We start from the raw sequence: 14,776 nt of genomic DNA on the forward strand, positions 1-14,776 counted from the left end.
AAGACTGTGCAAAAGAAATTTTCAAGAAGTTTGACATAAATATTTGTAATTTGATTAACAAACTAATAAAATCTAGAGTTAAAGTATAAAGACATGAAAGAGAAACCATGGATTTAATAAATAAATAAATAAATAAAAGCTTAGTAGGAAGCCAATGCTATTTGACTAGTACAAGGTCAGACTCTTTTTTAGCATATAAACTTGCTAGTCATTATATGAAAACACTAATGGTGACTTGCATGAAAACTGCCAAATGAATTATTCACTACATCAAAAGTACACTTGATTATGGTTTATATTATCCACTCTTTAACAATTTCAAGTTTGTTGGATATGGTGATGGTGATTGGGATAGAGATTAAACGATCGAAAGAGAATAATTGACTCTATGTTTTTTTATGTGTGGGAGATGTTACGTTCACTTATACATCAAAGAAACAGCCTATTATGATCCTTTTAAGCGGAATTTATTTTAACAACAGTGCATATATATCATGCAAATTGGCTTAAAAATTTGTTGATTGAGCTTAATTTATCACCACAAAAACCAAATTAATCAATGATTATTGCATTATCAGAAAATCCAATTTTTTATGATCCATACAAACATATAGATACAAGATATCATTTTTTTTTTAGATAGTCATGAAGAAAAAAAAAGTACAATTAAAATTTGCAAGTCCCATGATCAAATTGCGAATATTTTACAAAAGTTTGAAGATTTTAGAACATTATGGATGTTATTTGAAATTATAAATCAAGTTTAAGAGGATATATTGAAATCTTAAACTTAATTTAAGAAGTTTTTTTTTTTTTAAAAAAAATTGAATTAGATCTGGTTTTTAAAATTCAAAGAGTATTTTATGTGAACGGTTCATTGAGGTTTTATATTGTTGTTGTTAGGAGTTTCTATTTTGTTAGGTATGAATATCTATTCATAAGAAATTATCAACTCTAATTTATATAACAATCTGTTTTTTAGTAACTTTATAGATAGGGGCTCTGGGCAAATTTCTTTGAAAAGGTTGAGCAAGTAGAGACAGTATCAATCCTAGATGAGCTTCATGTAGATTTAATATCATTCCTATCATATTCAATTTCACACTTAGTGATTTAATTTGTGTAATTAATTGGATGATAGAGATCATCAATATGTTGATTTACTTCAAAATGGATTCAAGATGGATGCAAGTTTTTATGAATGGATTTTTCATGCTTTTCACTTATTCTCTGATCTTGATTAATAGGGAAAAAAGAGTTGAAGGCATGTTCCTTGGCTTTTCTAATTTAGGAGAGATACATTTACTGTTGAAGCCTTTTCAAAGATGAAAAAAAAAAAATTAGATTGCTCATTTTTCTTTGTATTAGGAAAGACAAACCCACTCTCACAATCAAGTTCCACAAACTGAATCAAGTATGCATGCAATAACACTTTCCTAACAATTTGTAAATGCATTCACATGCAAATGCTTCAACACTCCTCAAAATGAATTCAAAAGAACAATTATCTTTTTAACTAATTTCATTTTACTACAAGATATCATTAATCGAAATGAACAGAAAAATTATTGAAAATATTCAATGGAGAATCACACTTATTTCAGCTCATATTTCTTCCATTCACCATATATGCCCAAGTAACTAATGATATAAAAAACTAAAAATAAATCAAAGAGTATAGTGAGAGAAAGAGACAATTGACACCGAATTTTAATGTGGAAAACCTCCGAAAAGATAAAAAACCACGAGCCTATAATCGATTGAAAACATCTACTATGAAGAATAAAAACTGAATACAAGGTTTTACCTAACTCAAACCTACTAATCCTTCTCGGACCACTTGACTAGTACCTTTCACTTTTAGCTTCTTACTTTTTTCTTTTGGAGCACACTTAGATTCCACACTAAGCTCGATCTCGGCCTCTTCTTGATTGAATCCACACAAGAAGTGAAAGAATTTTTACCCGAACCCAAATAGATTAGAAATTGAGATATGAATGAATGAAGAATCAACCCATTTTTTTTCAAGAAAATCCATTATAAATCAGTTTGAAAAACACTAGGAAAATTGGATTTTCTTGGCAACCAAAAAACCTAAATTAAGAAAGGAGAGGAGAAAAAAAAAACAAAGGGAATGATTGTTGCTCTAGCTCTCTATATTGAACAGGAAGTAAGTTTTGGGTTTTTAAATGAAGGAAACCTTTGATCAAACGGATGAGATTTCATCAAAAAAGTATAAGTTGGATCAATCTTGGAACAAGACATTTTGAACACCTAGTAAAAGAAGGCTTCCTAAACCTTCCTAACTCCTCAAAAAAAAAAAAAAAAACATTTAAATACAATGGTTGATTCAAATTCATCCAACTCCAACCTCAACTACAAACCTTGGTCTCTTGAAAAATTCAACAAATTGATCTCCATTAGCCAAGTAGTCCATAAAAGGATTGGAAAAATTAAGTTAGGATGCACTTAGGAATTTTGTCTGGAATTGCCAACCTAGCTAAACACACACATTTCCCATCCAAGTCTCCTTCTAGTCTTGAAACTTTCCATGTTGCTGACATCCTAGTGGTTATGGATCTCAACTTGGCAACTTCCTACTCTCCCAATCAAGTTCTACAACACCGAATTATCACCTTGATTTACTGCTTGAGTATACCAAATAATTTATTTCATTCTTTATCCTTAGGATCTATATATTTGATTCTTCTTTTCTCGTTTGTATTTTTCTACATAAATTTTTGTACATAATATCAATGATGAACTTACAAATGTTGTTTCAAGAGTCAAATAATCATAGAAAATGACCTAGCCCAAAACCAAACAGACAAGAAACAAAAAACCAGAATAGAATACTTATTGGAATAAGTTGGTTGAGATGTGACAAGACACTATCCTTAAAGTAGAGCCGCCCTCCTCGGGTGTCAACCTCGGTGTAGTAGGAAACCAGTGTCCTATCTCCAAAATTCAACAGCCAGAGAAACCTCGACTTCATGTGCACACCATGGACAAGGAATGCTACAGCTCATAACTATAAGAAGATAATTCCTCCAGTTAAAGGATGAGAGTGGTGCGGTGTAAGATGGCTGCAGTATGGTTGTGAGGCTGCACTAGGGCTGTTGTAAGGGAGTCTCTGGTTACAACAGGTGCAGCAGGAAGCAATGGGGGAACCGGGTTGCAGCAGAAATAAATGGAGACTGTGGTTGCTGCAAGAGAGACCACAATATGAGAGCAAGAGAGAATCGAATAAAAAACTCTTAAGGGAGCACGACCTTAGAGTTTCCTTAGACTAGGGTTGCACATGAATAAAGTTTCAATTTTAAGGAATTTTGTACTAGCAACTAAAAAATTCTTTGGTTTTCTCAAGTCAATATAGAACTGGTTTTCTTTCATACTCTTCCAATGCATTTTGTAGCGGTTTTCATCCCATAACCAGTTATTTTAGAGCTAGCCTAACAATCCTTGACTGTTTGATGTTTTCCCTTATTTTTTATATGTTTTTGTAGATGTTACTTTTATTCTTAAATGAAAAGTATGACCTTAAGTCTAGCCATATCATATTGGAATAAATAAAGCAATGGAAAAAGTTCAAAGGTATATGGATTTTCCATCCTTTGTCCGCATTTTTCTTGAAGAGTTGAAGGGTGATATAGTGCATCAAGTTATTTGCAAGGGCTGGCTTGATCCTCTTTCACAGGGATCCTAGATGAGGAAACCCTAGGAGAGGTATCGATTCCATCCATGTATGATCCATACTAGATATAATGATCAACTGACTGCCTATTCTACCTCCTTTACATTCTTGACAACCTATCTTTTCCTCACTAGAGTTTTTCAGTGGCATATTTTGGTCCTTTTCCCTACTACTTTAGAAAAAAATGAGCCACTGGTTCAAGTACAAGATACTATCATTCCTCTTAGAGCTATATCCTCTCCCACAACGTAAGTGGAGCATGCATAGAGAAGTTAGATTTTTCTATTCCATTGTTTTGACCAATTTCAAATTTGAGGTTGGTTGAGGGGACTAAAAATGTCATATTTGGCCTAAATTAGAGTTGAACCTCAAGGTATGGACGCCTCATTTTGTAGTCGAAGACTTGGCGTCTCTTTCCCATTAGAAAGATGCCCATTTTGTTCATTCTCATAGTTTTAGATTTCCATGTTATTTTTATGTTTTAACTTACAGATTAGCTTAGAATTTCATTTTCTATTGAAGTAAGCTTGTTGCAACTATGTTTGGCTACACTTTAATTCTCTCCATCATAAGTACTCTTTTTCTTGATATCTACTCGATGTGTTTTTGTTGTTGGTTTTCATATCTACAAGCTTTTATAATTTCGTTATTCAGCTAGATCTCTTGTGCTATGGAGAGGGGTCCTTAAAGGGTAAACTACTATGGTTATCTTGTAACAAACATGTAGTTGTCAATGCATGGAAGCTTAAATTTTTGGTTTGTAGATTTTGATAGGTCCCATGTCACATTACTGTTTTAAATTTTGGAATTATTATGATGCAATTTAGGTGCTAGGGTTTTAATTCGTTCATCCATGTGTGGTTACTTCATTTTATGAATCAAAGATTTGAGTTGAAGATAGAGAGATTTTTCAAGGCAAAATTATTATGCAAAACAAAAATATAAAATTTGTACATTAAGCCCACAATGTTTGTGGAGCTACAACTGTAGGTGTCCATCCATCATAAAACCATCTCCTAATTCAAGAAACTAAATAAGTACTTACACGTAAATTCATCCACAAATGAAGTAAATGAAGATAAAAAAAGCTTACAAATAGAGTTAAAAGATGAAGGAAAACATCCTAAGCAAGACTACGTTGAAAGGAAGTAAAACCTAATCTAAGCTAAAATAGGAAGAAAAATAAAAAAGCCTACCCCTTACTTGAGCTACAAAATGACTTAACATTTCTTGCACCCGGCCCTCACAATACTCCTACCCTCCCTATTCATAGTTTTTTGGACCTCTAAATTTTTTGAAATTTTTAATTTTTAATTTATCTTTTACTTCACTCGCTAATAATTTTGTGTAAAAAGGATCGGTGGACTCTTTTTTTTTTCGTTTTTAATATCCTCACATTTCTTGTTCCTCTTCACGTTCCTTATACTCTCCTCAAATTTTTTGTATCCCTAAATTTTTTCAAAATTTTAATTAAATTTTTTATTTTCACTTCATTAGATGATAATATTCGATAAAAAGAACCTGAAATTGAAACAAATAATGTTTTAAAAAATTACAAGATTAAACTATTAAGAAATTCGTGGTATACAAAAAATATGATGAGGGTATGAGAAATGTAAAGGTAAGAGATTTTTTTTTTCATTTATTCTATACTCACATTTCTTGTACCACCCTCCTCACATTTTTGTATCTTCTAAATTTTTTGAAGTTTCTAAGTTTTTTTAATTTTGAATTTTTTTTTTCACTTCCCTTGCCGATAATAGTGTGTAAAAACACTAATTACACTTGCAATTGAAGTAAATAATGTTTGAAAAAAAAAATTAAAAGATTAAAATATTAAAAAATGGGTTGAGGTACAAAGAATGTGAGAAGAATACAAAAAATGTGAGGATCTTCATATTTTTCGTATCTTCCTCATATTCTTTGTATATTATAAATTTTTTGAAAATTTTATTTTTTATATTTTTTTCTCATTTTAATTGACAAAAATACGTGTGATGATTTCAGTTGTTTTTGGAATTTATGAAAATAATCTCCAAAAAATTCAAAGATTAAAATAATTAAAGGTTATTATACAATTATGAATTTTCTTTATCATAAATTTATCATTTTTGTAAAAGTTTATCATTTCACAAAAATATTTCCCCCAAATTTTCTTTATTTTACCACTTGATAAAAAAATTCTAAAAAAGATTTTATATAATTGGTTATTATTAAAGATCATAGCAGTGTATTATGGTGCATGAGATTAATTCCCTTGGCAAAGAATTGATGGTTTTTTTAATTGCCTGCCATGTGTCTTAATCTTATTGGCTGGATATGGTACGGAAAAGTAAATTTCTGGACCTTTATAATATGGTTAAAACTATTAAATTAATTATTATTTTAATGTTGATGTTAGATGTCATCATTTCATAGTGATATGCTTTTCTTCTGGGGCAATAGCTTTCACACGGAGTTGATTTTCAGGTCTTTACGTTATGTCGGCAGCGCTGAAATTTCCGGCTCCTTTCGCAATTTTTTGCCGAGGCGACTTCGCGTGGACTCTAGCTTTCACACGGAGTTGATTTTCAGGTCTTTCCGTTACGGTAGCAGCGCTGAAATTTCCGCCTCCTTTCGCAATTTTTTGCCGAGGCGACTTGGCGTGGACTCTTCATATTATTTCACTTCTCCTTGTGTCTTTCCTATATGTATCTTTCTATTTCTTAAACGACCCTTTGCCGGAGTCGACTCGTCAACTCAATTGAAGCTTGGTTTGGATTCTGTAAGTTTTCACTCTGATGAGGTCTTTAGATGGGTTTCATTCATGGTCATATTATACTATTTTACCTGTAACTTGTAGAGAAGACTTCATGATTGGTTTTGAGAGTTCTGTTTGAGTTCCGAATATTTCATCAACAGCAACTATTTGACAAGATGGGAGTTTTGTACAAAATTTTGGGAAGTTCTTTATACAAAATTTCGATTTTTCTTTTCAGAAAATTTTTCCTTTTTTTAATTTTTTAATTTTAAAGAATTATGTTTGGCTGTCCTATTTTTTAGTTTCAAGAAGAAAAAAATCATTGCTCTTATTGATATTTTTGATCTTGCAAACACCAAATCATACGGGGAGCATAAAGTAGTTTCAATGGTTTGTGAAAAAGAGTTCGACTAAAATAAAATTTTAAAATTATGAATATATAATTACAGACTAAAATAAATTAAAATCCAAAAGTCAGACCTACCTAAGGGCCTCCAAAAAGCCCACGGCCCATGGCCCAGGCCCAAGCCCGGCCTGAGCCCATTTCTGGATGGGCCGGGCTATGGGCCCCAATTTAGGCCCGGTCTGGCCCGACGGGCTGGCCTGCCCATAGGCCCGCCACTTAAATATATATATATATATATATATATATAAAATATTCAAGAAATAGAAAAGACTACATTAATAAAAATATTCATTGCTAACTATTTTATTCATTGAATATATACATTACATTTGAAAATGTGGGAAAAGTTTACATTACTACAAAATAAATACATCCCAACTAGATTGGCATCTACTTATTTGTCAATCATTTGTACTTGTCAACCACAAAAATAAAAATAAAAATATGACATACATTTAGTAAAATATTTTAATCATTATCTCTTGACGGTGATGGCGAACTATCGCAAATCCATGAAGATCTTGATGATTTTAGTTTTTCCATATCGACAAGCATATTTTCTTCTTGAAAAGAATCAAATATCATTTTATCTGCTATTGCCCAGTCTTTCACACATATATTTGCTTCAATAGAATCCGGCGCTAAGCTGCATCGTTTATCACTAACTACTCTTCCACCTGCACTAAAAGTAGCTTCTGATGCAACTGTACTCACAGGAATTGTTAGTACATTACGAGCAATGATAGAAAGTATATGATATTTGTGTTGTTGTGATTTCCACCATATTAAAATATCAAAATCTTCATCATCTTCAAATGAAATTAAATCAATATTGAGATATCTATCTAAATCAGTTGTGTTGTTTGGAGAACTATTTGTTGCCTTCTTTCGACTTTTTAACATTTCTAGAGCTCCTTTATAAAAGGATGAAGAGCTTGTAGATGTAGGTGGTAATTTAATAGAACTAATATCAGTACCATATTTTTCTTTATAATAGTTATATAAATTATATAATAATGAATTTATTTCATTTTTAATTTCTTCAATTTTTATTTGGTCATTAAAATAAATAATTGTTAACCATTCATCCAAAGTTTCAAATTTCAATCTAGGGTCCACAATTAAACCAAGATAAAAAATTAAAGGTATTTCTCCCCAATATTTTCTAAATTTTTCTATCATTGCAAATATTGCATCATTAAATATATCCAAATTTAAATATTTTTGAAGTACAATAAAAATATTAGTTATTTGCATGACAACTCGGTTTGAAGATGGATAATATACATCACAAATTTTTTTTGTTGAAGTATCAAATACTTCAAAAAGATCTCTTAAAAGATCTGCAATATGTCAATCATAATCATTTAATACATCAATATCTGTTTTACAATCATTGCTAATTAATTGTATTTCATATAGTTCTACCACTTTTCTATATTTTATAATAGTTTGTAAAAGTTTATAAGTGGAATTCCATCTAATGGGCATATTCAAATTTATATTTCTTTTTTTCATATTTAACATTTTACAACAATAAAAAAATAATTCATGTTTTGCTTGAGAACTATTAAGACCCGCAACAATGCCTCCAATTTTTTATAATGTATCATCAATGTGTTTTAATCCATCTTTTACAATTAAATTTAAAATATGTGCACAACCACGCACATGAAATATTTTACATTGATCTTCTTTTATTTGTCAATATCGTTTTAATCTGCTGCATCATTATTAGAAGCATTATCTAATGTTATTGTAAATATTTTATCACGAATGTTAAAATCTATAATTTCATCATTTATTAAAGATGCTATATTTTTACCATTATGTGGAGCATTTATTATTTTAAATGAAATAATTCTTTTATTTAATTTCCATTCATTATCAATATAATGAGCAGTTATACATAAAAAACCACTGTGAGTTAAAGATGTCCAAATATCAGATGTTAAACAAATTCTTCCTTCAAAATTTGCAAAAAAAAAATTTTAATTTTCTTTTTGTGTTTCAAATTTTTTTATAAGAATTCTTTTAACTGTATTTCTAGAGCAACCTTGAAACTGAGGATTAACAGCTCGTTGCATTGTTCCCGTATAATCATGATTTTCCATGAAATTGAAAGGTTGTTATGCTCTTATTATATAACCAATCATTTCTTCACGACAATAAGATTCATCATAAGAAAATGTTTTTAAATTTCCACTTTCATCTTTACCTAATTGCATATAATTTCTAATATCTACATTATTTTTAGTTTTACAATTTTCATGATACCTTTTTAAATGACTTGTACCTGCATTTGAGCCACCACTAAGAAGTTTGTTACAAATTTTACATTTTTTTTATTTCTTTTTTATTATTTTCTAAATTTATTTCTATTCTATAAAAAAATTCCATATATTTGAAGTAAATTTTTTGCTATTACATGCATTAGATGAAGAACAAGAACCACTCGCCATAATTATAATTATTGATAAAATATTATGCTAAAAATAATAAATGTAAAATTAAAATGTAACAAATAAATAAAAGAAAAGGTGAAGTATGTTACTAAATTGGAGAACCGAAGCAGAAATTCCTTCAAATTTGAACTCTTTGAACCACCAATGCTTGTTTTTCACCACCAATAATATTGAATAATTTGAGACAAAATGCAATAATTGGAAATATTGTGGAATGGGAGAGAGCTTAAGAGTTGAGAGAACAGAAAAAAATTGAGGGTATTTAATATTTATAGGGATTTAAATATTAGGATTTAATTTTTTTTTTTTTAAATGTCAAGACCGTTCAACAATCATATATTTGATATTAAATTATGAGTGGCATGTTCAACGGTCATGTGACCATTGAACAACCAACTCACTTTTATTTTTTAAAAAAAATCATACAACATTTCTAATATATATATATATAACTAATGCAAAATAGTTACACAAAAGAGGGTTAGCTCAGTTGGTGGCTAGCTCTCCTTATGGATCCATAAGGGAAGGGGTTCGAAACTCAAAATATTTTAATTTTTACCCAAGCCCGCCCGCCAGCCCGCCCGCCTAGCCCGCCCAGCTTGAGGGCCCACAGGCTGGGCCACGGACCTTAGATATACCAAGGGCCTGGCCCGGCCAGCCCGTTGACCAATCAACGGGCTTAGTGGCCCACCCCGGGCTGGGCCATGGGCCTTTCTCCTCAAGGCCGGGCGGCCCGGCCCGGCCCGTTGGAGACCCTTAGACCTACCACCCATGTCATATGTTTTCTGATTTTATTTATTTCTTTATTTGTTTCCTGTGCAAATTAGTAAACATATTTAGATTTAGATGTAGTATTCAATTTCATGATTGCTATGTGGTATTGGGAACTATATAAACCAACCCTAGCATTTGTATTTGCAGACATCAATTTAGAGTTGAGATCTCAAACCTAGGACTTCATCTGCCTGCTGTCTCTCTCTCCTCTCTGCTTCCATGGCGGCTCCTTCTTTTGCCTCTTCTCAATGGATTTATGATGTGTTCCTCAGTTTTAGAGGAGAAGACACCCGCTTAGGCTTTGCTGCTCATCTCTATGAGGCCTTGTGCAGGAGAGGAGTCAACACTTTCTTTGATGACTACGAGATTAGGAGAGGCGAATCCATATCTCCTACACTTGTAAAAGCAATTGAAGGATCAAGGTGTTCTATCATAATTCTCTCTCAAAACTATGCGAGTTCAACTTGGTGCTTAGAGGAGCTTGTCAAGATACTAGAATGCAGCAATACCATGAGACAACTGGTTCTGCCCATTTTCTACAATGTGGATCCATCAGTTGTGCGAAAACATGAAAGGACCTTTGGAGAGGCCTTGGTTAAGCATGAAAAGACTTTGAAGCAGGATATGAATAAGGTGAAGAATTGGAGCAAGGCCCTTAGTGAAGTTGCCAATTTAGCGGGCTGGAATTCACACAAGAAGTAATCTTTCAAAGTTCCTTTTTTTCCCCTTTCCTTTTGGTTCTTACTTCTATTGTCATAGTTATTTTTGAGATCGCTAATTTAGGCCTGTCAAGTAACCGTTCTAGAAAAAGTTCTCTTATAACATCTTGTAGTTTTCAAGTGTTTTCACTTGTTTTCTAAGACTATTTTAAAAGCTAATTATATAAACACGAAAAATGGTTAAAAATATAACATTTCAAATATATACTTTTTTTTTTTTTTTTGTAAAAACATAGAAAATAAATTAAGAACATTTTAAGTTTTTAAACAAAATTTTATTCTATAAAACATTAAAAAATAATTTTCAAATAAATTTTTGTTTCATAAAATATTTAAGATCAATTTTCAAAAACTGTTTATTAAGTCTTATACTCTATTTAAAAAGTGTGTTTTATTTTTATTTTTATTTTTATTATTGTTAAACAAGTTTTCCTATATTTTTGTTTGAAAGAACATAAAACTATTTTTGAAAATAGTTATAAAACAAAACCTTATTTTCCGATTTTGTTTAAACATGGTATTTAAAATCTTCCACAAACAATGAAACAAGCTCAAAATAGAAATTTGACCCATTATACCTTGATCACCTTGTTAATTTATACTTAAGTTTCCTATTTACATTTCAACTGCATGGAGAAGAACTACGGAAAATCCTATGTTCTTTATTTTCATTGACTTTGGATTGCTGCACGACTTACTACGTGCATGTGCATATTACATGGCAGGCCTGAGCCTAAGTTTATCAGGGAAATAGTCATTGAAGTTTTGAAAAAGCTCTTCGGATTATACCCAGGTGATGCTAAGTGCCTGGTAGAGGAAGATTCTCCTATACAAAATACGGAAGTGGTACCAAGTCCACACTCAAGCACTCTTCACATTGCGCCAGGACATTTTGACTACACTGAAGTTGATGACATTATTTCCCAACATTATTCCCAACTTGTTTCGGAGATGTTGGATTCATTTTATATCTGAGTCTGAGTGAGATGATGACTTAAACTTCAAAGGGTGTCAAATCTATGTTAACAAAAGTATGGAAAAATTTGTGATCAGTTCATTTATCAGAACAAGAGAGTGCAGTTTATGTTTTCCCTTCCCATTCCGTTTAGAATTTTATTCTTTGATCATGATTGAAATATATTTAATGGGTCCAACCCACTATTTACATTTGATAAAAATATGCCATGCCAATCCTACTAGATAATATTAAAGTTAAAAAGAAAAAAAAAATTAAACTAATCTAAAAAGAAAATTTAGAAAATAAATATTTAACGAATTCATATTTTCTCTATTTAATTACATCTCTATTTTTCTTTCTTATTTTAATAAATTTTCCATAAAGGAAACCTTTGAAAAAGAATTTATGATGCTGTCTTTGTAAGTATGTAACATTTTCTAAGATGTATTTGTCCTAATAGAGGTTTTTACAAGATTTGTATTTTGATTTTTTTTCCATAATTTTATTTTATCTTTCATATGATACTATGCATAAAATGAAATGATTAAAAATTTTTACTGAAAATTTTTAAGTTAAAATATTATTTCTATATGAAAAAAGAAAAAAAAAGAAAGAAAAAGAATATGATAAACTTGATTTTAAACATAATCAAGGACATGAGCTCTTAACATTTTTATTTAGTAGATAATTTTATAGTTTTTCCAAATCCAAAAGGGATAATTCAAATAGCATACTAATTTGGTATAATGGATGCTAGTACTCTTAATTTGAATTTATTGATATCACGTTGATAGTAAATTTTTTAGTTAAATAAATTCATATAATATAATAATTTATGTTTATCCATCAATCATTTTACATGCAATTTGAGTCAACTTTAACTATCGTGCATCTGCATTTCATGTGTATCCTATTCAATGTTAAGACTCATTTTTATTTTTAAAAAGAAAAATGAATTAGTCATAATTAATATTTATTTTTGTTTATTTTTAAAAAAGAAAAAAAAATTCATAAATAAAACCCTAAAGTAACTCCTTTTATATATATATATATATCTACGAAAAATCAAGTGTATATCAAGGGTGAGATTACTTATTGGGAATGTAGCAATCGATAGGACTATTTTAAACCCCAAAAGGTCTCTACCAACCATGTGGAGGAAACTATGACATATAACTAATAGATCATAGGTACCAAAAGACGACAAGAGTGGAAATATATTATAAGGTATGGTGATAAAGAATAAGAATAAGATGATGAATATATGAGCTACATACACCAAAAAATCCTAAGATCAAAGCCAAACAAATAAAGATTACTCAAGAGCACAACATGCCTAGTAAAGGAATCAAACAATCAAAGGGGGAAAGGAACATATCTCAATAATACCCAAAAGAGGGGAATGAGCTTACATAACAAAGAATGAGTTAATTTACAAACAAAAAAAGAGATCTATCAACAAATAAAAGATCACCAAACAGTACAAGATGTCTATGATTTAAATCAAAGGTCAAAAGTTGCTAAGTTAGGATCAAATGGAACTTATTCATACAAACATGTAAACAAGGGCAAATCAGGATAACATACATGAATTTAAAAAATAACTTTCTTTCAAAGAGTTAAAAAGGGTTATGTTATAGAGGAGAGCTTATTTAACATGTATAAGATGTATATTACACGAATCAAGAGCCAAAGAAGGCTAAAAGTGCACCAAATAGGACTAATTCAACAAGTTATACAAAGGGTGCAAAAATAGGACAAAATGTTAATGTGAAAGATGAATTTATTTAATAAGGTTAGAGGTGAGATAAAAATTAGGGCAAATATTATATAACATGTATAAGATGTCTCAAATACATATCAAAAGTTAAAGGAGCCCAACTAAACACCAAATGGTACAAATTTCAAGAAATACTCTATAACTCAAAAATAGGACAACATACAAGCACACAAAAGATTGATTTATTCCATAAGCATAGCAATGGATTTTTTAATTAGACCAAAACTCTCAAGTTTATTTAAGATGTCTCAATCAAACATCAAGCCTCAAAAATAGGTAAAAATGAAATATTGAGACTGATTTACAAAAACATTTTAGTATGTAAAAACAGATTATTCAACAAGTTTGGGAAAGAGTTTTTCAACAAGGAAAAAAAATCTTTGATATATTCAAGGTGTATAAAATAAATTTCAAGTTTCAAAAATAATTTGAACATGCTAAACAATCCAAATATACCAAAAAGAAAAAAACTAAAAAATAAGGCAATAAATAGTTGACATTTAGCAAACATGATATGTAGGTCTAAACACTAGCCTGAATTATTTTGCATGGACAATCCAACATTCCAACCCTCTAAGAAGCATGACAAAAAGCTCATAAGGGCTAAGAATAATCTCATTCATCTTACACTTCAATGATAATCTATATTTCTAGAAAATAAGAAAAATTGAAAATCAAATATTTAAGAAAATGAGTGATGTTGGCTTAGGGTATGAGCCATAGTTCAATTACAAGACTCTTGTACCTTATCGCAACTCTCAATTGAACATGGAATTAAAATCACAAAAGGCATGAAATGCCTAATTACACTCATATTTAGGGAAAAGGGGACTCAAATGCATATAAAAGTATCCATAAGGGAGTATACTTTCATGTAAATTCAAGCTATGTATGCCAAGACATATGACAATTGTTAATAATTATAAATTAGTAATGAATTCAAGCTCATAATAATCATAGGATGATATTCACAAGGATTAAAAAATGTCTCATAAAAATCAGTTTTGAACCTTTTTGAAAAAAGACAAAAGACTAAAAGCTAGTCATGTTTTAAAGCAAAATGGCAAGGTTAAATCTCATGGCTATGGACATAACCTTTTAGTCATGAAATAAGCTTGAATTTCAGATAGAAATAAGTTGAACACAAGATAAAGTTGGCAATCAATTTTGAAAAAGAATCAAAAAAAAAAAAAAAAAAACAAATGAACACATGTGGCTCTTGATACTCCTTTCCAAAATT

The 14,776-nt window shown here is 30.3% G+C and overlaps 1 protein-coding gene across 1 annotated transcript; it reads left to right on the plus strand.

The window, feature by feature from the left end:
• Positions 1-10,298: 10,298 nt before the first annotated feature.
• Positions 10,299-11,773, plus strand: LOC104877344 (TMV resistance protein N-like). The gene is made up of 2 exons (XM_010667131.1): positions 10,299-10,777; positions 11,524-11,773. Exons 1-2 carry the CDS (start codon positions 10,299-10,301, stop codon positions 11,771-11,773), a joined length of 729 nt encoding a protein of 242 aa, XP_010665433.1.
• The last annotated feature ends 3,003 nt before the right edge of the window (positions 11,774-14,776 follow it).

This window comes from Vitis vinifera, chromosome 18 (assembly GCF_030704535.1).
Source record: "Vitis vinifera cultivar Pinot Noir 40024 chromosome 18, ASM3070453v1".
NCBI lineage: Eukaryota > Viridiplantae > Streptophyta > Magnoliopsida > Vitales > Vitaceae > Vitis > Vitis vinifera.